The sequence below is a fragment of the Lactuca virosa genome, chromosome 1 (genome assembly GCF_052849685.1).
Source record: "Lactuca virosa cultivar CGN04683 chromosome 1, Lactuca_virosa_CGN04683_v6, whole genome shotgun sequence".
NCBI classification, from domain to species: domain Eukaryota; kingdom Viridiplantae; phylum Streptophyta; class Magnoliopsida; order Asterales; family Asteraceae; genus Lactuca; species Lactuca virosa.
The window spans coordinates 109,354,950-109,378,513 of NC_136426.1; the positions used below are offsets into that span (position 1 = coordinate 109,354,950).

General features: G+C 33.7%; 2 protein-coding genes across 3 annotated transcripts; both read left to right on the top strand.

The window, feature by feature from the left end:
- The first annotated feature begins 5,259 nt into the window (after nt 1–5,259).
- LOC145106152 (uncharacterized) lies at nt 5,260–5,703 on the top strand. The gene has a single exon (XM_079043179.1). It carries the CDS (start codon nt 5,363–5,365, stop codon nt 5,546–5,548), a length of 186 nt encoding a protein of 61 aa, XP_078899305.1. The 5' UTR covers nt 5,260–5,362; the 3' UTR covers nt 5,549–5,703.
- Nucleotides 5,704–15,078: 9,375 nt separating this feature from the next.
- Nucleotides 15,079–17,872, top strand: LOC145156324 (tubulin alpha-5 chain-like). 2 transcript variants are annotated; one of them, XM_079075752.1, is made up of 5 exons: nt 15,079–15,409; nt 15,626–15,843; nt 16,512–17,220; nt 17,361–17,481; nt 17,567–17,872. In XM_079075752.1, exons 1-5 carry the CDS (start codon nt 15,297–15,299, stop codon nt 17,726–17,728), a joined length of 1,323 nt encoding a protein of 440 aa, XP_078931878.1. In that variant the 5' UTR covers nt 15,079–15,296; the 3' UTR covers nt 17,729–17,872. The 2 variants fall into 2 exon arrangements, with proteins under 2 accessions (XP_078931878.1, XP_078931874.1); XM_079075748.1 differs by having other exon boundaries at nt 17,361–17,872.
- Nucleotides 17,873–23,564: the final 5,692 nt, after the last annotated feature.

Sequence of the window (23,564 nt, forward strand, 5' to 3'; positions counted from 1 at the left end):
TGATCATGATAGTTGGGGATTGTTGACGCTACATGGTAGGATTTGGGTGCCTTATTCGGGTGGGACCCGATAAATTTTGATAGACAAGGCACACAAATCGAGATTTTCTATACCATCGGGCACGACGAATATGTATCACGATTTGAGACATAGTTATTGGTGGCCATGTATGAAGAGAGATATAGCTTAGTTCATGGTGCGATGCTTGACATTCCGGAAGGTCAAGGCCGAGCATCAGCGCCCTCACAGCAAATTGCAGCCCATAGTGGTCCCATTATGGAAATGGGAGCAGATCACCATGGATTTTATCACGAACTTACTAAAGACTTCAAAGGTTTTCGATTCCATATGGGTGATTGTGGATAGTTTGACTAAGAGTGCTCACTTTCTGGCCATTTGTGAGAGCTCTTCATCTGAAAAGTTGGCAGAGATCTATGTTCGAGAGGTGGTTGCTCGACACGGCGTACCCAACTCTATCGTTTCAGACTGGGATGTTCGTTTCACTTCCAGATTTTGGAAGAGGTTCCATGAGGATTTGGGTACCCGGTTGCATTTTAGTACTGCTTATCATCCACAGACAGATGGGTAGAGCGAGCAGACCATCCCGACGCTCGAGGATATGTTAAGCAGACCATTCCAACCAAGCAATTCAAGCCTACTAATTTGAGACCAATATGTTGCATTTTAGTATTGTTTATCATCCACAACAGCCACCATGCCAGCATTGGTATGCCTCCCTTTGAGCTTCTCTACAGGAGGAAGTGTCGGACCCCTATATGTTGAGGAGAGGTTGGGCAGAGAGTCATGGGGAGCATAAAGATAGTGCTCAAGATGACAAAGATTATACATAAGGTCAGAAAAAGGTTACTGATGACCCAGAGCCATCAGAAGAGTTACGCAGATCAGCTTCGTTCCAAGTTAGAGTTTCGGGTCGGGGATATGGTACTCCTGAAGGTGTCGCCTTGGAAGGGTGTTATCCGATTCAGGAAGTGGGGAAAGTTGGGCCTCAGGTTTATCGGTCCTTTCATAATTTTGGCCAATGTAAGAAAGGTGGCCTACCGGTTGGACTTGCCAGAGAAGCTAGTCAGATTCATATCACCTTTCATGTATCCCTGTTGTGGAAGTGTATGACCGACAAGACAGTGATAGTACCTTTGGATTATATTCAGGTCGATGACCGCCTGAATTATATCGAGCGACCGATAACGATTCTTGTCATGAAGACGAAGACCATGCGTAACAAGGTAGTGGAATTAGTGAAAGTGCAGTGGCATCACCGGAAGGGCTCTAAGTGGAATTGGGAACCCGTAGAGGAGATGCGTACCCACTACCTTGATTTTTTTACTGTAGAGAATTTCGAGGACAAAATTTGATTCAAGTGGGGGAGAATTGTAACATCCTCTTTCCAGGAATTCTTTTCTTTGAAAGTGTTAGCTATTTATTTTTGTCTTATTGGTCTGGCCACGACGTGGAACTGGAGTGCCACGGCGCGACACTCGATTAATGAATAAACGTGTATCCGCTTTTGGCCACGACGTGGCGTTATGTTCGCCACAACGTGACATCCGTCTGGGCCTAAACCCCTAATTTTGGGATTAATGCCCTATTTAAGGACACTAAATCCTAGGGTTGCCTCATTTGGCAGCCTCCACCCTCTGAAAATGACCCCCATTCAAACTATAGCCTCCATTTGTGTTTTGAGTGCTTGAACTCCATTTTTGTGAAGGTTGAAGGAATAAGGAGCTCTTGGTGTTGCTTGTGACTGTGGTTCCAGCTTAGATCCATCATTTTCATCTCATTTCTATATCATTGGAGGTATAAAGTCTCTACCTTGATCACTAGTTCTCTATATCTACTTCTAGGTCATTTTATGAGCTTTTAGTCCCAAATATTCGTGTTCTTGGAGTTTGAGTGAACTCTAGAACCTTTGAGTGAATTTTTTAGCTTTTGGACCTTGGGGTTGGTTGGAAAGTTGGCTTGCATGGCTTGTTGAGTTAACCCAAGCCTTGGTGTTATCATTAAGAACTTAGAATTTGAGATATTGTCTTAATATGACATCTTAATGGATAAATTTGAAAACTTTATCCATCAAGACCATGAGGAGGTCAGGATCTGAATGTTTGAGCTGTTGGGACTGAGGCATAACTGCTTAATCAATTAAGTTGTTGGTGCCTAGTGCCCACGGTGTGGCTCCCAGTGGCCTCGACATCGGAATCGATTGATTACCGACCGTTTTTCTTGGAATGGCCACGACGTGGCCGTAGGTGGCCACAACATGGAGACCTGTCAAATTTGACTTTGACCGTCAACTTTTGACCATGGTTGACTTTTAGTTAATTCGGGGGGTTAAAGAATGTAGACTGAATGAGTATTTCCTTATTGTTGAATATATGTTTCATAGTACCGGTCTTCTTGTGGGAGAGTCGTTGTGTCTTAGCTGCTATCTACGAGGTGAGTCTTCTCAATGTACTCGTGGGTCGAAGGCACCAATGTCGGCCCACTGAATTGTGTATGTAAGATGCATGTGTCTATGCGACTATGGTTGGTATAATTGTATATTGTATGCATGGATCCGATCAAGGCTCGGAGTCATTATGGACTCGGGGTTGAGACGAACCCGATGTAGTCGATCTTTACTCGGAGTCATTATGGACTCGGGGTTGTTACGGACTCGGGATTGTTACACACACGATACAGCTATGTGTTGTCATATATATATATATATATATATATATATATATATATATATATATATATATGTGTGTGTGTGTGTGTGTGTATGTGTGTGTGGTATTTTGGGGGAAAACTCCCTAAGCTTCGTGCTTACAGATGTTGATTTATTGTGTTTCAGGTACTTCAGATGATCGCAGGAAGGCGAATGCTTGATTGTACACATCCGCCTGCAACTTATGTGAATCCGCAAGTTTTATACTCTGATATTTTTGGGATGATTGTATTTTGATACTTATGTTCCTTGACTTGGTTTTAGAAAAACAATGATTTATCCTTATTTAAAAATAAAAAATTTGTTTTGAAAATGGGACGTTACACTTTTACGTAAAGAAAAACTTTAAATTTCAATTTTACCAACATAAGTTTAAAGATTTTAAAAAAATATAAAATATTCATACATTGCATAAAAACTATAAACAAATTTTCTACCTAATTTAAATACATACTATGAAAAATCAAGTAGAAAAAAATTACCAAAGTGGTATTTAAGGTAAAATAGATAAACCAATGAGAAAAAAATTACACACAAGGTTAAATTAGATAAAAGAATTAGGAAAATACAATTTCAACCAAGTAATGACTAATAAGTTTGGTTACCTGGATAAACTTTGAGATATATATATATATATATATATATATATATATATATATATATATATATATATATATATATATATATATATATATATATATATCAGGGCCGGGTCTAGGATCGGGGTCTAGGGATATCCCCATCCTCACTTTTTTATTCGGGGATTCCCCATCCCCGTCCCCATCAATAGTTAACTTAGGGATACTCCGGTCAAAACGAATGCGAGTTTCGTGTTCTTCATCTGGTATGGGTTTTTTGTCATCCCTAAAATTGTAAAAAAGAGGTTGTGATGCCCGACTTAGATCAATGTATTTTATTTCTTTGATGTAATCATGTTGAGAACTACTTATATTGGATTGTTAATAGATGTGTACCCTTTACTTGTAAATTTAAAAAGTGAATTTTTTTTTGTGTACATTGCATTAAAAAGTCGGATGTTACATATATCTTATTTGTTTTTAAAAATTGACTCTTTAAGATAAGTTTATGTTTGTGGGTTGAGAGTTTGAACAATGGTATAATGTAATCTTCATAAAGTAGTTTTAGTTTCTTCATACTAATAAAAGAACTCATAGTCATCCTTATCATATTGCTTGGACTTAGCGTTATCATTATCATATTGAATTTCATCATAATCCGATCTAGCTTCACGACTTTCCACCGGTGATCCGTGTGGAAGTAATATTAAATCATCAATCAACACAAACATTTTTTCATAATCGTTTGTTAATTCATCATTGCCATATGCAGTCCTATTGCAAGCAACCTGTTTACCTTTACGATGCTAATAGCGTCACATTCATGTCCATCATAATCAACTTGTGTTTCATAGAGTGTATATAAAGGAATCAATGAAAGATACAATAAATTTACATACTTGGTTACTTACAGTGTTAGATGGCCCACTTGTGTAAGACCGTTTTTCTACAAGAAATCGATTGTAGGAGTAGTAGATTGGTATGCCGGCGGTGGAAGTTAATCTGTGGCAAAAATCACGTTCATGTGGGTTATGTATGGGTTTTACCCGCACCAATCTAAATTACCGCATCATTATCAATTTTAAAAATGCAAAATTTGTAAAAATGTTTTTTTCAATCTATATGGCAATATGACATTTTCATTAATTTAATTATCATCGTACAACGAATGAGATGACAAACGGACAACAAGTTGTGCTGTTACGTCTTTTTGTATGGTAGAACTAATTTTTTTAAGACTACATTCATAGATTTAAGGGATATAACATTGCTATACATGATCCGTTGTACTCTATTAAGAAGCTTCAACGCATCCGACACGAGAAAAAAAGTTTTGGAGACTGTTTAGTCTTAAATCGGAAGGCAAAAATTTTAAATTTAAGGCTATGTTTGGCGTACTAGCTGAAAAGCTAGCTGATAGTTGAAAAGCTAGCTGTTAAATAAAAAGCTAGCTGATAAAAAATAACGTTTGGTAAAACTAGCTGAAATATATAAAATTACATAAAATGACATGTAGGAGTATGTGTTTCTATAATTAATTAAGGGGTGTATTTGGAAAATTTTAAAAAAACTCCTAAAAAGTTAGTCTAAGTAGCTTTTCAAAAAGCTAACTTATAAGCTACTTTTTGGCTTGCCAAACACGACAACATAAAAAAGCTCGAAAAATAAGCTACCTTATCAGCTACCTGTGGCACGCTAAACACAGCCTAAATGATAGGTTTCCATGGAAACCACACAATTCAGTTTGGCACACAATTCAGTTTCTTTTCTTTTTTCTAAGAAAAGGCAATCGAAACAAATGGGTGGAGCCCACGAAAACGGCGATACAACCGTTGGCCACAGCTGTTGGGCAACCCCACATAAACACCCTGTCAACAGTCGGGCAGTTTGGTCAGCTCATGCCACTAAAGTGTCCCCTCCCCTTTCACACACCCCTATATATATTAACCCCCCATCACCTCCAACACCACCACCACTTTCAAGTTTCAACACCCTGCAATTAACCAAACTAATCTGTTCTTAGATTCCGCTTGAATTTCAAATTCAAACTAAAACATCAATGGAATCAATGAAGATGAAGCTCTTCGCCGCCGTTGTTGTTATGTTGATGGCCGTAGCTGCCGTCAGTAATGTCGCAGCTCAGGAAGCTCCCGCCCCGGCGCCGGGTCCGGCTTCCGCCGCCAGCGTTTACGTTCCGGCCGCCCTTATTTCCCTTATTTCTCTTTCCTTTGGGCTTTTATTCTAAATCGATTTCATCCATTTCTCTCTACCTCGATTTGGAGAAATTATTTTTGTTTTGTATTGAGATGATTTGTTCTGCTTATATCCGCATTTGTTCTTGAAATTTTTGTATGTGAATTCATTCTTTTGTTGAATGTATGTATGGTTTTCAGATCCTTAGTTCTCGTGTTTCGATCCAAATTTTCATTTGTTCAAATTGATTATTGATTGAATTTCTGTTTTTTTTTCATTGAATAACTTTGATTTCATAAAAATTCTTTCATGTGATATCTTGAATGAGAATTTGTGATTTTGTTTTCATCCATACAATTGTGAATGTGTGAATGAGGTTATGAGGCGCATATTGAAAGTAAGATATTATGTTGTCTGCCACATGCTCTTTCTGATTGTGTAACAGTTGGAAAGGGCCACGCCTTTGGTCGCATTATTGTTTCATGTATATGAACAAAAACCTTTTTTTTCATATATATATTTAAAAAAAAAACTTCATCAATGATTGTGTGTAGCTTTATAATCATGTGAATTCGAATACATATTTTATTAAATTAAATTACCTAACATTGTTAGCTACATATGCACTACGATGAGTATTAGAATAAACTTGATAGATGAGGTGAAATTGAATCGTTGTTATTAATGATTTATATACTATGAATACGATCAAAGTTGAATAAAAATAACAATAATTAAAATATTACATGGTGATTTCACAGTCAAGTAAAGAATCAAAAAAAAAAACAATAATTAAAATATTACATAGTGATTTGACAGTCAAGTAAAGAATGAAAAAAACACGATCCAAGGACAATTTAAGAGATGGACAAACAAGGAAAATGTTAAGGTTAGGTATGGGTGTGAAGGTATCCATACGTGGTTGATGTAGCATTAGAAAACATCATCCCTATTGTTAGGTTAGGTATGGGTGTGAAGGTATCCATATGTGGTTATGTGGCATTAAAGAACATCTTTCCTATTGTGGTTGTAGAGTGGAGTAGAACTGTAGAACCGATTAAAAAGTTTCGTAAGGTTGGAAGAAGTGGTGTCAAATTTATTACAGTTTATGTAAGCGTCATATCAGATTTGTCACACTGCAGCAAAAATTTGTCATTTACATGGTCTGAGTTGTCATATTTTTTTTTTTTTTTTTTTTCTAAAATTAATTTATATTAAAAATAATCAATTTAACCAAACTCTTTTAAAACTAAAATTTCATTAAGCTTCAACATACATTAAAATTTCACGGTTTATGTAAGCGTTATATTAAAATTTCATTAATCAGAAATTAATTAGAATTAATTTTGGGATTAATTGAATTAATTAATAGTGCAATGACCTAAGCTGTAATTGTTCAATAGTTGAACAAAATACTTCTAGAACCTTTCCCATAGGGTGGACGGTTTGGAGGGTGGTTATAGGCTTCTAGAATATCCATTGAAGATAATTAGGAAACCAGATAATTACCTGATTTGATATATTATTATTTAATCAAGTAAGAGTTGTCTAGGGTTTTATTATCAGCTATAAATAGGGACTTAAATCCTCTAAATTTCGGCAAACTCCATTTGCTAAGAGCATAGCCGAAATTTGCCCTCTTTTCTCATACCTCTTCAAGTTTCCTAGTTGTTAGGGTTTGAGTGTGAACCATCAGAGGCATGAGATTTCTGGTGCTAGCTTCCAAGAGTTTTGAAGAAGGATTTGATTAGTTATTTACTACAATAACTAAAAGGTATGTAACATCTTGTATGGATTTCGAAATTAGTTGGGGTTATAGGGTTGTTGTTGTTCAATAGAATGTTACTACAATAGTGTTATGATTAGATATAATATGTTGCATGCACCCTTGAGTGTATAAGGATTTATCAACGTTATTGCATGTAAAACCCATCAATTAATACCAACTATAACACTGAGTTGGTATATAGACTCGCTACGTTGGGTAGGGTTGTTGTGATAGACTCTGGGCTATTTGACCATGAAGTCGATACCTGTCCAACGATTTCAACTCTTCCACAAGGGAATTGATATAAACAACCAAGGTTGGCTAACAATTAGGGTTTGAAATTGAAGTTAGGAACCTAATCTTCGAAGAAGTCATGGGTGAGGTTGGGGGAATTAACACGACCCAATGAATTGTATATCACTATACATCAAAGGAAATTCGAGAAGATCACAAGGTGACTTGGGTTAAAAGATTAAAGGTCCAACATAAAATTTCATTATTTGGTATATAAGAGATTCAACTATCTGATCTAGATAACATCAACATCCTTGGGTGTTGGGACTCAACCGACTTCAATCACGTTGGGGTTCATGCGACAAGTAGGTCGGGAGGCTTAAATGTATCACCAATAATTGTCCAGAACTTTCATCTTAAGGAGATCGAAGGTCAACAACGACGACATAATCATTGGTAGCACTCGTAACATCAGTTTGTGTTACAACATCAGTACATGACACCACCACCATACTAGCATCACAATCCTCTAGAAATCGAAACCTATATAGGGAGGGGGTGGGTGTGGTATGAGTGGTTGTTGTGGCCCCAATCTTATATATATATATATATATATATATATATATATATATATATATATATATATATAAAAGGTAAATAAGTATAAATCATGTTATTTAAATTAATATTTTTTAAGTATAGTTATTTTTTAAGTATAATTTTTTCGTTGATATTACATAGAAATAAGAAATCAAACAAAATAGTTTTGATGTATCCACTGAATCTATTTAGATCACATTTAATAAATCACTTGTTATTCAACCTATCCGTCCATCTCTTTTTAAACCATACTGGTTAAATATGGAAAGTACAATTATAGTTTCTTAAACATAAAAATTGAAAGTTCACCTCGAGGAATAAAAGAATTATAGAAGAGTTTACGAAAAGAATTTCTATACATCCAAAATCTACCATTCCATTGGTACACACCTTGAAAAGTGAAAACTAGACTATAAGTTGAGTAGAAAATATCAAAGCAACTCAATTAAAGTATATTTTAAAATATGATTTATTTTTATGACTCGTTTATTCTAATTTAACTAATACCATGACATGGGTGATGGGCCTAAAAAAAAGGAACATGGTGGGTGAGCCTCTTTACTTTGGGCTTCAAGAGTCCAAAAAATAAAAATCGCTGTTGCAAAGTAACCCTAAAATCACTAGCCTCCTCCTCAAAACCCCATATCCATTGGAGCTCAACCTAAGTTCTTCATCTATTTCAGCATCGGATGTCTGTGTAAATCTACAAACTTTCTTTCAATCTTGATTTACTTCTATCATAGTAGTTATCCTCTGTTAGCATCACATCGAATTACGGAGATGAAAACAGAGCTCGTTTGCTTCGTAATTTGGATTGAATGTGCTCCGATTTCAATTCAATGCATCTCAATCATGTGAATCGTAAGCTCGTAACGTTTAACAGTTTGCTGGTGTTTTTTTTTTTCGAATCAACGCCTCTAAAGAGTAGCCGTATGAATACATTCAGATTTCATATCGAGCTTAGTTAAGAGGCTTATATCAAATACGTTTATTTACAGATTAAAAGGTTTTATCTTCATCGATTGACTTTTTAATTTGAATATTTAAACCACCGGGGCAATTTGGATCGATCATATGTGTTACCATCAATGTTCTTCCAAGCAGTCTCGGATAATTTTCGATTAAAAAATGTCTATGCTTTGTTTTTGTTTTTGAAATTGCCCTCGAATAATCGGATGTTTAATTCAATTTCGTTCGGTTCAGACAGGGGCATACAACAATGGTTTCGAGCTTGTTATTCAGATTTGATGCTTTTTGATCTTCTGAATTAAGTTTGATGTTATGGAACTTTGTTTATTTTGTAAACGTTGTTCCATCAACCTACATTCAATCATACATTACATGATGAATTCCATTCTTCAAAGGTTTAATATTAAAAACTTGATTTTTACCTATGAAAAAGATATTAGAACTTCAACAACTACTATATGACATAGACAAGTTTAGAATATATGCAATTGTTTAAGCCACTTAATCTATTATTGGAATGAAACTCTAAATACAGTAAGTTAGTAGATAATCCGACAACAAAGAACACAAATAAATAAGAATCGAACTAATCCCACTTTGTATGATAGAGATATGCTTGGTCAAAGTTGAGTAAAAATTCAGTACAAAGCTTGAATGTAGAAAAGTTTCTAAGTTTGGAAATTTAAAAGTATTTAGATGTCATCCTTAGGGCTGCATAAGATGAGCTTTACATATTCAATTCAATTCATTATTAAGCCAAAAATGAAGCCGAAAATGTGAGGAACTTGCAGCAAGCTGATTCAACTCATTCAAGACCATGCAAAAAGGTTGTGATAGATTAAAGTTGGCTACATGCTATGATGCTAACTTTTGGTGCTGTCAAAAAACAATCAGTTCCATTTTGTTGACTATTTGACAATTTGAGATTTTTTAACAAGTTAGAATAGAATTAACTTAGAATAAATTAATAAAATATGAGATATAAGTTTTAAACAAAATATTACAAGTTTTGGTTAGAGAAAAATAGAAAAGAAATAAAATTATCGAAATGACAAAATGACAATAAAATATATCTATTGTTTTGAAAACGTGTTAAGACTGATCCGGCATTGTTGATAAGTTAGCTTATGATTTTTTTAGTTGTTATGTTTGGCAAGCTAAAATATAGTTTTTTAAAAAGCTATTTAGACTAGCTTTTTTAAAAAAATTTCAAATATACCTTTTAATTAATTATAGAAACATATTTTTTAAAATGTCATTTTAAATTATTTTATATTTTCAGCTAGTTTACCAAACGATATTTTTTATTAACTAGGTTTTCAACTATCAACTAACTTTTTATTTAACAACTACTTTTCAGCTAGTAAGCCAAACATTTAGAAAACATATTTTGACAAAGTAAGATGTCTACATAAGAAAATGATTAAAAAAATGTCGAAATGAAAAGTGCTTTAAAATGTCCCAAAAACCATTTTTACATTATTGGGTTACATAACCTAAAGTAGGGGGTGATAAATCGGGTCATCGTGTTGTGTTTTTCTGACACGCCACAACTAGGTTTTATGTAACACGACACGACATGATGTCATGTTTTTTTTAACAAAAACGAAAACGAATCGATTAAAAAAATGACAAACATGACACGACAAAGATAAAATAAAATAAAAATTAGTTTATTTAATTAGTATTAAATCATATATAACACGAAAAACACGACAGACAAATGTTAAATCGTGTCAATTTTATGTCGGATTTCGAATACGAACACGTTTTTTACACTTGACACTTGACACGAATTCAAATTTTAGTTTCGTCCCAATTTTATTTCGCTCTGTGTATTTTTGTCGTGACGTGTCATCAATTGTCACCCCTAACATAAAGCAAACACAAGAATGCATGATGTACCAAAAGGCTTTTGGCCTAGCGGTAAAAAGTGATCCTTTCAAATGAGAGGTCATGGGTTCAAGTCTCTTATGAGACATAGGTGGTATTTAGGAGTAGGTTTAAATAGTTTGCCGTTTCAGAAGAAAAAAAAAAGAAGAAGAAGAATAATGTTTGGAATAATATGTAAAACAGTGAACCGTAAACGGTACACGGCCGTAAAAATAATAAAAGTTAATTTTAAATAATTTTATTTTATTTTAGTGACGACTAGAAATACATTTCGTGTTTTAAGCATCTTCAATCCACATCTAAATTCTAATTTATTCTATTTTTTTGGTCATTCTCATTCAATCTTACCTTATTTCTATCATATTTTTAGAGAGATGAATAATATTCCCCCAAATATAAAACAATACTATTCATTTCTAAAAAAAACAGAGTTGAAGTTTTAATTGTCAATTTTAATTGATATTTTATTTTACATATTTCTAGTTTATTTTTATCTACTCATTATAATTCCAATATAATATTTAATATTGGTATTACATTGTTAAAAAATAAATTATATTAATTAATCACAAATATAAAGTTTTATATATGCATCGAATTCATATAGAAAATTAAATACATACTAAAAATTTGAAACATTAATTCCAAAAGAAGTTGCAAAACAAGGTATATCTTACAAATACGACAATACGTTCGAGGATGAACATTATCTTGACACACCAGTTGAAGTTGCAAAAAAAGTGATATTGATAGAGATTGAAACGATGATGGATAAAGACAGCTAATTCCAACAATTTCTTGTTATGGTATAAATGTATTAAAGATAAAGAAACTCACTTCAGTTTTAGTCTACAAAATGCATAACTTGATCATTTATAAGAAATTATTTCGACGTATAAATTATAAATATGTACTAGTTTTTTCAAATGTAAGTGTAATATTTCTATAAAATGCATGTATAATGATTATTTAAAAGTGTATTATAAATATAATCTTATTTATTTAATAATTTTTTTCAATAAATAGTTTTTATACAAATTCATTATATACAAACAAGTTATTTTGTCACAGTTTTATAATAACATAACTTATAATATTATTACAATGAGAAAAAAATAGAATATATATATATATATATATATATATATATATATATATATATATATATATATATATATATATATATATATTAAAAGCTAATTAGTAAAAATATGATTGACAATCTATGTAAGTTACAAAAATAAAATATGATAGAAATATATTTTTGAAATAAAATAAAATAGAGATGAAGATGAAACATTATTTACCTTGTTTTTTTACACTATTTTTGGGATAAAATAATAAATATAATTTTACACTATTTTTGGGATAAATTAAAAATGAGTTGGAAATTGTCTAATACTATATTATGATTACTATCCCCTGCACTTATATCGTTTTCTTTTAATTTTTTAAGTATTTTATTTAGTAATTATTATATAATATTTTCTAGATAACTTTTTACTTAATATCTGTTTTAGTTTAAGATAAAGACTATAAAAGTTACAAAAATAAAATAGTTAACTATAACACAACTTTTACAACAATACTTTAAATAAATATTACTGAAAACTGAAACATAAAATATAAAAGGTGTTGTTAAAGATATATTAGAAAACTTTTTAATTGATTTTTTTTAACCAACAAATATGATATTAAAAGCCAAACCTAGCAAGGTGCTAGGGAGGAGAAGATGAGAAACAACAAGAAACAAAAACACACATGATAAAGAAAAAAGACATATTAGAGACAAATGCTCCAATCTACCCAATTAAAAACACCATTGTTTCTCCTCCTAAATAAGTTGTTGACATGATAATATAGCAACTTTAAAAGGGTTCAATCTTTTATTGTTGAATACTCTTTCATTTCTCGTCTTGCAAATACTTTACAGCACGCCATAATAGATTCTCAGTAATCTCTTTTTTTTTTTTGTGGGCGGTTTCCCCAATTTGGGATACGTTCCAATTTTGCCCTCCATATGAACGTCGTGACTTCAAAAGGAACCTCTTGTAACCATACAATTTTTCCATCATTTATAGGGCTGTTTTTATCCATTCTTTTACACATAGCTTTTACTTGACATTTTAATTAATTAAAAATAATAATACATGAATTAATAGCGACCATGTATAATGTAATTAATGTGTAAGATAATTTCAATGGTTAAAATAAATGAAAATAAACAATTGGTGTCAACAAAATGTTCTTTCAATAAAGAGTTTCCAATTAATACTAATATGATTAATGTAGTAATGAATAAAGAAAAAGTAATCTTTGATGTATTTAATTGCACTAATGGCATTTAAAACAAACATTTGTTAACATATATTTTTGTTAATTTATGATCGAATATCTTAGGTAGTCACCTATAAATCTTGTTCCAACTCATTGTTGAAGTCTTGAAGATAAAATACGAGCAAAGCAATGAAGCTTTTTAACGTATATGGTTATGCTACAGTTCTATTACTTATCACAACATCAACTGCAACAACGACATCAACAAGTAATTTACATATATAATTTTGTTTTGCTTGAATGTATTTTTTTATAACATAAGTTATGTAATATATGTTGTCACTTGGTTTAGATGATGGGAAAAAAGAGACGAAGATGGTAGTCCAGTTATGTGATGTGAATCTGACATGGACAACCGGTTGTTGGAAAGAAAAATGCAACAATTATTGTCATTTCTGGAGGAAGAAATACTCATGGGGAACATGTTCGGATGCTCAAACGTGCAAGTGTCAATGGATTTGTTCATAATTTTTGAAGCTTATTATGTTGGTATATTCGATTGCTATGAATAAAAATTAGTTATGCATGTTAAGTCTTAAAAGATTTGTGGTTGTTTCGATTGATTCTACTGAAAAGTTAGGGATCAAATTGTCGTGACAAGTTTGATCGATCTATTTAAAATAAAATAGATCAATTTGAGTTGTATTTATTATGAATAATGATAAAATGAACAATTAAAAAAATATCCAAAACGTAGAATGACAATGGGTGTGTTTCGAGGTTTTGAAAGCCTTTAGGAACTTGAGTTTTTAGTTTGTTCGGTGGATACGTTTATTCGATGGAATATTTGTCTTCTTTGGTGGGCATCCAACAAAACTCTCACATTTTTAATGACAATGTCAATGTAGCTACATAGTTTTTTTTTTTTTTTTTTTTTTTTTTTTTTTTTTTTTTTTTTTTTTTCTAATAGGAAGAAAAAAAAAGTGCATTGGGGTTCTTGGTTGCAAAACCGTGCTCTAGTTTGTAAAACTTTGTAATTTTCTAAGGGATAATGACTTAGGAGGGTAATTAGGTTTCTAGTTTGTCCGTATTAGGTCACTAAGGTTTTTTTATGCGTATTAGACCAATATGGTTGTTATTACCGTTTAGAAATAGTCATTTTTACCGGTTTCTTCCAGTTTAACAGGTAAAAATGACTATTTCTAAACGGTAATAACAACCATATTGGTCTAATACGCACAAAAAAAACCTTAGTGACCTAATACGGACAAACTAGAAACCTAATTACCCTCCTAAGTCATTATCCCAATTTTCTAATTTTTTTTATTGGTTTTACTTTTTACTATATTTTTGTCTTGTCGTTCAAAAAAAAAATTTTGTTATTAGGGATAAAAAAATCTATAATACATGTAAAGAATTAAATTAAATGATATAATATTCTTTTCAAGTGCGGCACCAAAACCATTGTATCTAATTTTGTATTACTATGTAAATTCATATTTTTTTTTGGACTGAAACTACAGAAAAGTGATAACTAAAGCAGTTAGTTAGTGTTACTCATAATATATGTACGGAATTTGAAATTTTGACTCAAAATTTACTTTGTTAAGACCAAAAGCTTTGATAGGATTGAACTTGAGAAATATTCTATTTTGAATGGAACATCAAATGAATCACAAACATTGTTCAAAATTTAAACTTGTTATATATGTACATTAACAAAGAAAAAAAAACATTTTCAGAATTTAATATCCAATACTTACTTATAATGAAAATGTTGTATTTATATTTATAATTTATGAATTTATGAATGTGTTGTGTTCCAAATTCCAATCATTATGAATCATAGACCTTAGACTCACGATCTAAAATTAGAAACTAACCAAAGGATGGATGATGATCCCGCAAGAATCTCTAGCCCAAACAAATTTCAATTCTCAATTCATATTTACACTTACCATTTTCCTAAATTAATCATCTCAAATCTAATAAATGTTCTTCATTTCTTCTTTTATCAATCCTTCCATTCACAACATAATCTAACGAATTTCCAGAAAATATGAGAGAGATTGTAAGCATACACATCGGCCAAGCCGGAATTCAGGTCGGCAATTCCTGCTGGGAGCTTTATTGCCTCGAACACGAGATTCAACCCGATGGCTTCATGACCAGGTTTCTCGTTTTTCTTCAAAATCATCAAATCTGTTGATACACAGAAACTAAAATCACCGATTTCCAGGATTTCTTATTGTATTTGTATAGATTGATTCGATTTGTTATTTCTTTTCTAAATCGATGAACGTATCCTTGAAATCCAGGGATATCATATGTTAATTTGTGTTTAAAATTAGGGTTTGTTACTGAATTTTTTGTGAGATTTGTTGGCAGCGGCGAGTCGCAGCATAGCACAGGCGACGATTCGTTCAACACGTTCTTCAGCGAAACAAGTTCTGGAAAAAACGTTCCGAGAGCTGTATTTGTGGATCTGGAACCGACTGTGATTGATGAAATCCGCTCCGGTAGCTACCGGCAACTCTTCCACCCTGAACAACTTATTACCGGCAAGGAGGACGCCGCTAATAATTTCGCCAGAGGACATTATACAGGTAACTCTTTATTGGTTCCTTCTATTTCAAATATACGTTTTAGCCTTTTTGTATTGGTTTTCTATTTTGTCATGGAAGAAAAAACTTTTTTATTTATGTGACTTTAATGATACAACAAAATTTAAAGATTCATTATTTTAATTGAAGTGGATTTTTATTTTTATAAGTAACTAAAAATATTGTTTTATTATAACTTATTTGGATTTTGGATGTGTGAGCTTATTGTTGATTTATTGATTTTTTTTTTCCCGTCATAAAAAGCTGTCTCTTGTAGTTTGATTTTCTTTTAAAATTTCATCGACTTTTGTCATAAAAAAAATTGTACATGTTCCAACAAAAACTACATTTTTCGACCAAAATTACAAAGATCATACATAAGGGACCAAAAATAATCATTATCTAAACACGTTACAAAAATCTCAAAAGATGACTAGATTTATAAAAATCAATTGTATTCTAATACCAAAATGTAATTTATTCCATACAAAAAAATTTATGAACACTCGTTACATTGTTACATTTTTATGGCCAACTAATGTAAGCATTGATTTCAATCATTTGTAATTCAAATCCATCCAACCAAGAAGAAATTGAATCAATATGAAAAGTGTTCAAATTAATCACAATTATGACATAATTGATCAATGTGAAAACAAATTTATGTGCAGTGGGAAAAGAACTTGTTGATCTATGTCTCGATCGAGTTCGAAAGTTAGCAGACAACTGCACCGGTCTGCAAGGATTTATGGTTTTCAATGCGGTAGGTGGTGGGACTGGTTCAGGTTTGGGGTCATTACTTCTAGAACGTCTATCCGTTGAATACGGCAAAAAGCCCAAACTCGGTTTCTCAATCTTTCCATCTCCCCAAGTTTCAACTGCAGTTGTCGAGCCTTTTAACAGTGTGTTATCAACTCACTCACTACTCGAACACACAGACGTTGTTGCATTACTTGACAATGAAGCAATATATGATATTTGTAGGCGAGCATTGGACATCGAAAGGCCATCTTACACGAATTTAAATCGTTTGATTTCTCAAATAATTTCATCATTGACTACTTCATTAAGGTTCGATGGTGCAATTAATGTTGATATTACAGAGTTTCAAACGAATCTGGTTCCGTATCCTAGGATACATTTTATGCTTTCTTCATATGCACCCGTGATCTCAACTGTCAGAGCCCACCATGAGCATAACACAGTGTCTGAGATCACGACTGCGGTGTTTGAGCCGTCGAATATGATGGCTAAATGTGACCCAAGACATGGGAAATATATGGCATGTTGTTTGATGTATCGTGGTGAAGTGGTCCCGAAAGATGTTAACACTGCTGTGGGGTCCATTAAGAACAAACGTACTGTTCAGTTTGTAGACTGGTAAGCTTTTTTTTTCGTATTAACTATTAACTATTTAAAGCCAAAAGCAAGTGCATTAAATGAAAAAACTAAACAATATAAAAATATTATTGATTTCTATTTCTATACGTAAATTGTGATTATTTTATTATTTTTTTAAGGTGCCCAACGGGTTTCAAGTGTGGAATCAACTACCAGGCACCGACAGTGGTTCCTGGCGGTGATCTTGCAAAGACAAGGCGGGCAGTGGCCATGATAAGCAACAACACGGCAGTGGCTGAAGTGTTCAACCGGATTGACCATAAGTTTGACCTTATGTTTGCAAAAAGAGCTTTTGTGCATTGGTATGTGGGTGAAGGCATGGAAGAAGGTGAGTTTTCAGAAGCACGTGAGGATCTTGCTGCTCTTGAGAAAGATTATGAAGAAGTTGGTCAAGATGCGGAGGAGGAAGGAGGAGAGGAAGAAGAGGAGTAATCATCCCATGTGGCCCCCACCTTTCAAAACTATATATATTTTATTTGTTGATTAAATTTTATATTTTAGAGTTCAAATATGCACAAAATATAAATCAAGTTCTAACATTGTATTCTTTTTTCCCAAGTGTAATGTGGCTGATGAGTAATGATGTTTGTCTCCATATCATGTTGTATACATAAAATCCATTGTTTTTTTAGACTTAATATATTTATTTTCTGAAGAAAAAAAAAGTACAAATAGGCAAAGTGTAGGTGTGATTCGTCTTAAAGAGAGGCTAAAGGCTCTTAATCATCATTCAACAAAAACAGAAGTATGAGCCCTTCCCACTATGAAGTATTGAGTTATCATTTGTTGGTGTCATCCCTCGTCACCATCGTCGGTGTCTTTGTGTGACATTATCATCGACCCCTCCTTTGCAACCATGGATGTGCCTCTCTAACCAACCATCACCATCTTCGTCTTCAAGTTTTGATTGATTCAAGTTTCCAATTCTCATTATGCTCAATCAATCACCCCCGAATGTTCCAATTTCTTTTCTTTAAACCCTTTTACTGATAGTTTTGGTGGTGATTTTCGGTAGATATCTCCATTTCTCACCGTTTGTTGAGTTTGGCCTCGAATATGTATGGTTTGTTAAATTTGAATCAACAATCACAAGTTTTTGGTTTTTGGAATGCTTCATAACTCTTCTTGTTTTAATTATATGTTATAATGTACTGCTGCAAATCTTATCATTTATCTAGTTCTTACAATAGTTAGGTTCTTAGCAAGCCAGCCCAAGGGGAGTTTAGAAGGTGCGCTTGCCTTTGAACATGGCTCGTTCTTCTTTAGGGCCCAACATGTTTATCCACTTTGATACCAACCCAAGGGGAGTTTAGAAGGTGTGTTTGCCTTTGGAACCGAACCGGTTTCGGGTGAACCGGTTTTGACTTAGTTGACCAGAACCGAACCGGTTTTCTGAACCGGTCCGGTTCAGAAAAAAAAAACCGGTTTGTGCATGCCTAGGCCTAAGTCACTTTAGGTTAATCTTGAAATTGGAAAGCAGGAATGTCTCTTGAGTTTCTTGATGAGCAATTGTCTTTACTCTTCAGCCTTAAAATGTCACAATCATCTGCTTTGCTTTTATCTTTGACTCTTTTAATCTTCTTTAATATTAATCAAAGTTCAACTCAATAGTCTTTTTAAATCACTAAATAGGTATGTTTCTATTCTAACTTTCTATTTTTCTCGAATTTAATTGCAAATAACTAAAATATTAATCAAAATGTATTCGAATATTGCCTAAAAATATCTATAAATATGGCAATATCAAATACCCCACACTTATCTTTTGCTTGCCCTCAAGCAAAACTAATTATTTTTAATTTAAACCTTCATCACTAGCATCACAAAGAACAATCTATTTCGAACTCAACCATTATACCAAGACCTCAATGTGCATATTTGTGTCTAAGGTCCTAATAACTTTCCTAATCCTAAATACTCACAATCCTTATGAACATTCACCCATTAGCTTATATGATACTCATTTCTGCAACCCTCCGAATCAATCCCCAGAAATCTTACTTAACCTCAAGGTATTTTTGGTTAAGCTCCCCAAGCATACATAATCTAGAAATTACAACTTTAGATACCACAATGGAGCTTTTGGAATTCTTCATTTCTTTGATATTTGATCTTTGATTTTTTTGAATTCACCACCTTTTTGTTTGATTTTTGGTATCTTCAACTTTTGATTCTTTGGAATTTTGATCTTTTGATCTTCATACTTGATAGCTCCAAAATTCAACTTTTCGGTAATTTCTCTTTTTTTTTCTTATATATATAACTCACTTTTTTCTCTCAAAACCTACATGCTTAAGCAAGGGAGCTTAACTTCAACCTTTATTGGCTAGAGATATTAGTCTAAGTGCAATGACTACATAAGCTCTCCTGGATAGATTTCAGGTACAGGCTGCAAAATTTATTATGTCATATAAACTACCAGATTACCTTTTCATAACTCATGACTTTTCACTAGGAATGGGAAGCCACAAATATACTATAACATATGTTGGCTCAATTAAACATTTGAGCTCTCATCGGATCATTCCACGCAACACTAACACCTTAAGTTTAAACTATTATTACTAGAATTAAATTTTAAATTATTATTCCAAATCTATGTCTAAAAATTTTTAAATTTTTAAATTTCCTAGCAATTTACTTTTTCGACCCTCTACCCCATACTTATTACATACAATGCTCTCATTATATGCATAAAATAATATAAAAGCAATAAAAAAGGAGAAAAATGAACAAATTCCACTGGGGTAGTAGTGGCGAGCTCAAATTCTTCACGTGTGGATAACTTGAACATCTTGATTATGGACTCTTCTAATATGGAACTTGGATCTTTAACAAATGAGAGATGTAAATGTGCCGATAAAAATATAGAACTGAGACTTCAATCTTCAATAAACATGGTGTAGAAAAGTCTCCAAAGTATAATAGAACAATGTGGGAAACCATACACCATAATGCATAGTTGAGAAAATGAGTCATAAGCAGCTTCATGATATTTCCAATGAGGGTAATAGTGACCCATGAAATAAATATGGAGTAAAATGCTTCCAAATTGAGAAATGTGGGTCTTCACGTCGTGAGTGATAGTTTTCACGGCGTGACATCGTGAAAAATCAGTTTTCGGAAATTGTCGCAAACGAGCTCACGACGTAAGTTATAGGTGCTCACGTCGTGAGAACTGGGTTCACAGAATGTAGTATCACCAATTCTTCATTCAAAAAGTGCAATGCAAAATTGTGTCTTAACAAATTAAGACCCTTCTTAACAATATATTTCGTGACTCTTCTCTAATTCGCTTCTCTCTCGATCAACCCCACACTTATTTTTGATTGTGGGTCTCGTCTCTCATCTCTAAACGATCGGCTAAACGTGATTACGCACTCATATCTCTAATATTCATTCCTACGTTTTTTCTAACAAATTCTGAAAATAAACAACCAAATGAGGTGAAAAAGAAACATAACAATCTTAAATTTTACAACCAAATTTAACTAAATCAAAACAAACAAATTTTTTTAGCCCATACAAGATTCACGACGTGAGTCCTAAAGCTCACGACATGAACTTTAAAATTCACGGGACCACAGATTTAAGTAATCAGAAAATCGTTTGACTACCACTTTTCAGTTCCCACGAAGTGAACTTGCATCCTTGGTCCCCCACACTCGATTTCGGCCTTTTCTTCTCACATCTACCTTCTTGCTTACGTGATACTCCATTTTAAGGTAACAACTATATTCTTGATTCTATGATCTACTAGATTTAGGGGTTAGGGTTTGTGTTAATAGGTTAAAAAATTTGCAATTACCTATGTTTATGTTCGAAATTCATCTTGCATGTCCCTAATATGTGCTTAAAATTGCTACTTGACAAAACCCTATGCGATATTTACACTTAGTTTGCTTGGAATTTGGTTCGATTTTGAGGATAGGACTAACTGCCTTCGCGCTAAACTCACGATGTGAGGCTGCTTCTCACGACGTGAATACTGGACTTCCAAGAATTTACATTTTCTGGTTAATGTTTAATGGTTGTTATGCTTTGTGTTTTGTTTTTCTGTTATTTTCTTGCAGGCATATGGGTCCTAGAAGGGATATTAATGAAGCTCAAGGTGGAGTTGCCAACTTACACCCATTTTATACCTTCCCAACCAACATATCCCGGGAGGTGCTTAACCGGTATAACAATCGATTGGGATGGCTCCATAATAGAGAGTTTGCAGTGTCTCCCACAATCAATTGGAACAAGCTTAGGGGGTTGGGACTTCTTGACCGTTTGAACCCATTTCTCACTAAAATTTTTGTGGGGAATGGAATTACATTTACATGCAAAGGGTGGAACAATTTGTTTGCGATACAAGAAAGGGTTTACAAGGAACTATGTGTTGAATTTTTCTCCACGGTGGTTTTTCAGGATAATGTGGAAGACCCCAATTTCCCTCACGCTTTAGTCTTTCGGTTAGGAGGGGAATATCGGGAATGCAGTTTGGTTGAATTTACATGGAGAATGGGTTTACATGAGGCCCATGAAGCAATGACTCTGGTATTATCTGCATTTTTGCGGGAAGCTGCGCGGACGTATTCTAGGGGTATGTTGGGACATGAGTTTTGGGGTCACATTGCTTCAGGAATATTTAACTTGGGTGTTTCTCCGGAAAGCAACATAAAATCCCCGATGGAGATCCATCGTTTGATTCATCGCCTCATCACATTCTCTATTCATCACAAAAAGCATGGGGATAAGGTTACCAAAATCAATTTGTTCTTTTTATGGACCATTTTGCAACCGGGAATTTGTTGCAACATTCCCTACTTTTTGGCAAGATACTTAGTCGAGCACGCGGTTAGTTCCAGTCCCGGGAGCCCGATTTGTGGTGGCCATTTTGTCACCCGTTTAGTACGATCATATGGAGTAATCGTTCCCGGGATTACAAGGACACTTACTTGTAAGGAGGGGAATGAATTTTCTTTGGGTTATTGGGAGACCATGCGGGTAGTGGTCAATATGGGTACACATTGGAGCATCCCACATAGTGATGATGAGGATGTTGAGCAACCACAAGAAGAACCCGAACACCAGCCGTGGCAACGAGGGAGAAGGAATGTGAGAGCTCGTGGGGAAAGAGGGCAACCACAACATCCACTCCCACAATTTGAGGGAGGAGTACCTACCGACCCGTTTCAGAGTCGGGTGGGTACATATTTGGACAATCTGCGTGGGAAAGTGAATTATAACACCTAAATTCTCGAAACTATGTTTGCACATATGAATGTGGTGCGACCTCCTACGATACTTCCCCAATGCCCGTACATTCCGACATGGGAGGAATTGTGGATGTCAAGAGAAGATGGAGTGGAACTAGCGGAGCACATGACGAGGAAGATGATGATTAGTTTTATCCTTTAATTTAATTTTATTTGGGTTTCTTTTAGTTTATTTTTGGTTAGTTTGTTTTGATTTAGTTTAATTTGGTTGTAAACTTTAAGATTTTTATGTTTCTTTTTCACCTCCTTCGGTTGTTTATTTTCAAAATTTTGTGAGAGGAAACGCAGGAAGGATTATTAGAGATATGAGTGCGTATTCATGTTTAGTCGGATATTTAGAGTCGAGAGTCGAGACCCACAATCTTAGATAAGTGTAGGGTTGATCGAAAGAGAAGCAAGTTAGAGAAGAGTCACAAGATATAGAGGTTAAGAAGGGTCTTAATCTATTAAGACACAAATTGAAAGAAGAATTGAAGAAACTGTTTTCTGTACACCCAGTCCTCACGACGGGAGCACTTATTCCTCACGTCGTGAGCCCGTTGTCAATGATTTACAGAATTCGATTTCAATCGATCTCACGTCATGATCCCTAAACCTCACGTCGTGAGTCCATAATTGCAATGATATAGAAGACCTTTATTGCATATTTCTTTCATGGGTCACTATTGCCCTTAGTGGAAATATCATGAAGCTGTTAATGACTCATTTTCTCGACCATGCAATGTGGCGTACGCTTTCCCACATTGTCCTATTATACTTTGAAGATTTTTCAACACCACATCTATTGAAGATTGAAGTCTCGGTTCCAATTTTTGTCGGCACATTCACATATCTCACTTATTGAAGATCCAAGTTCCATATTAGAAGTTCATAATCAAGATGTACAAGTTATCCACACGTTAGAATTTGATCTCGCAACTGTTCCTTTTTTCTCCATTTTCTTGTTCTTAATTTATTTTATGTGTACAGTGAGGGCATTGTATGTAATAAGTGTAGAGTAGGGGATCGAAAAAGTAAATTGCTAGAAAATTTAAAATTTTAAAAACTTTTAGAGATAGA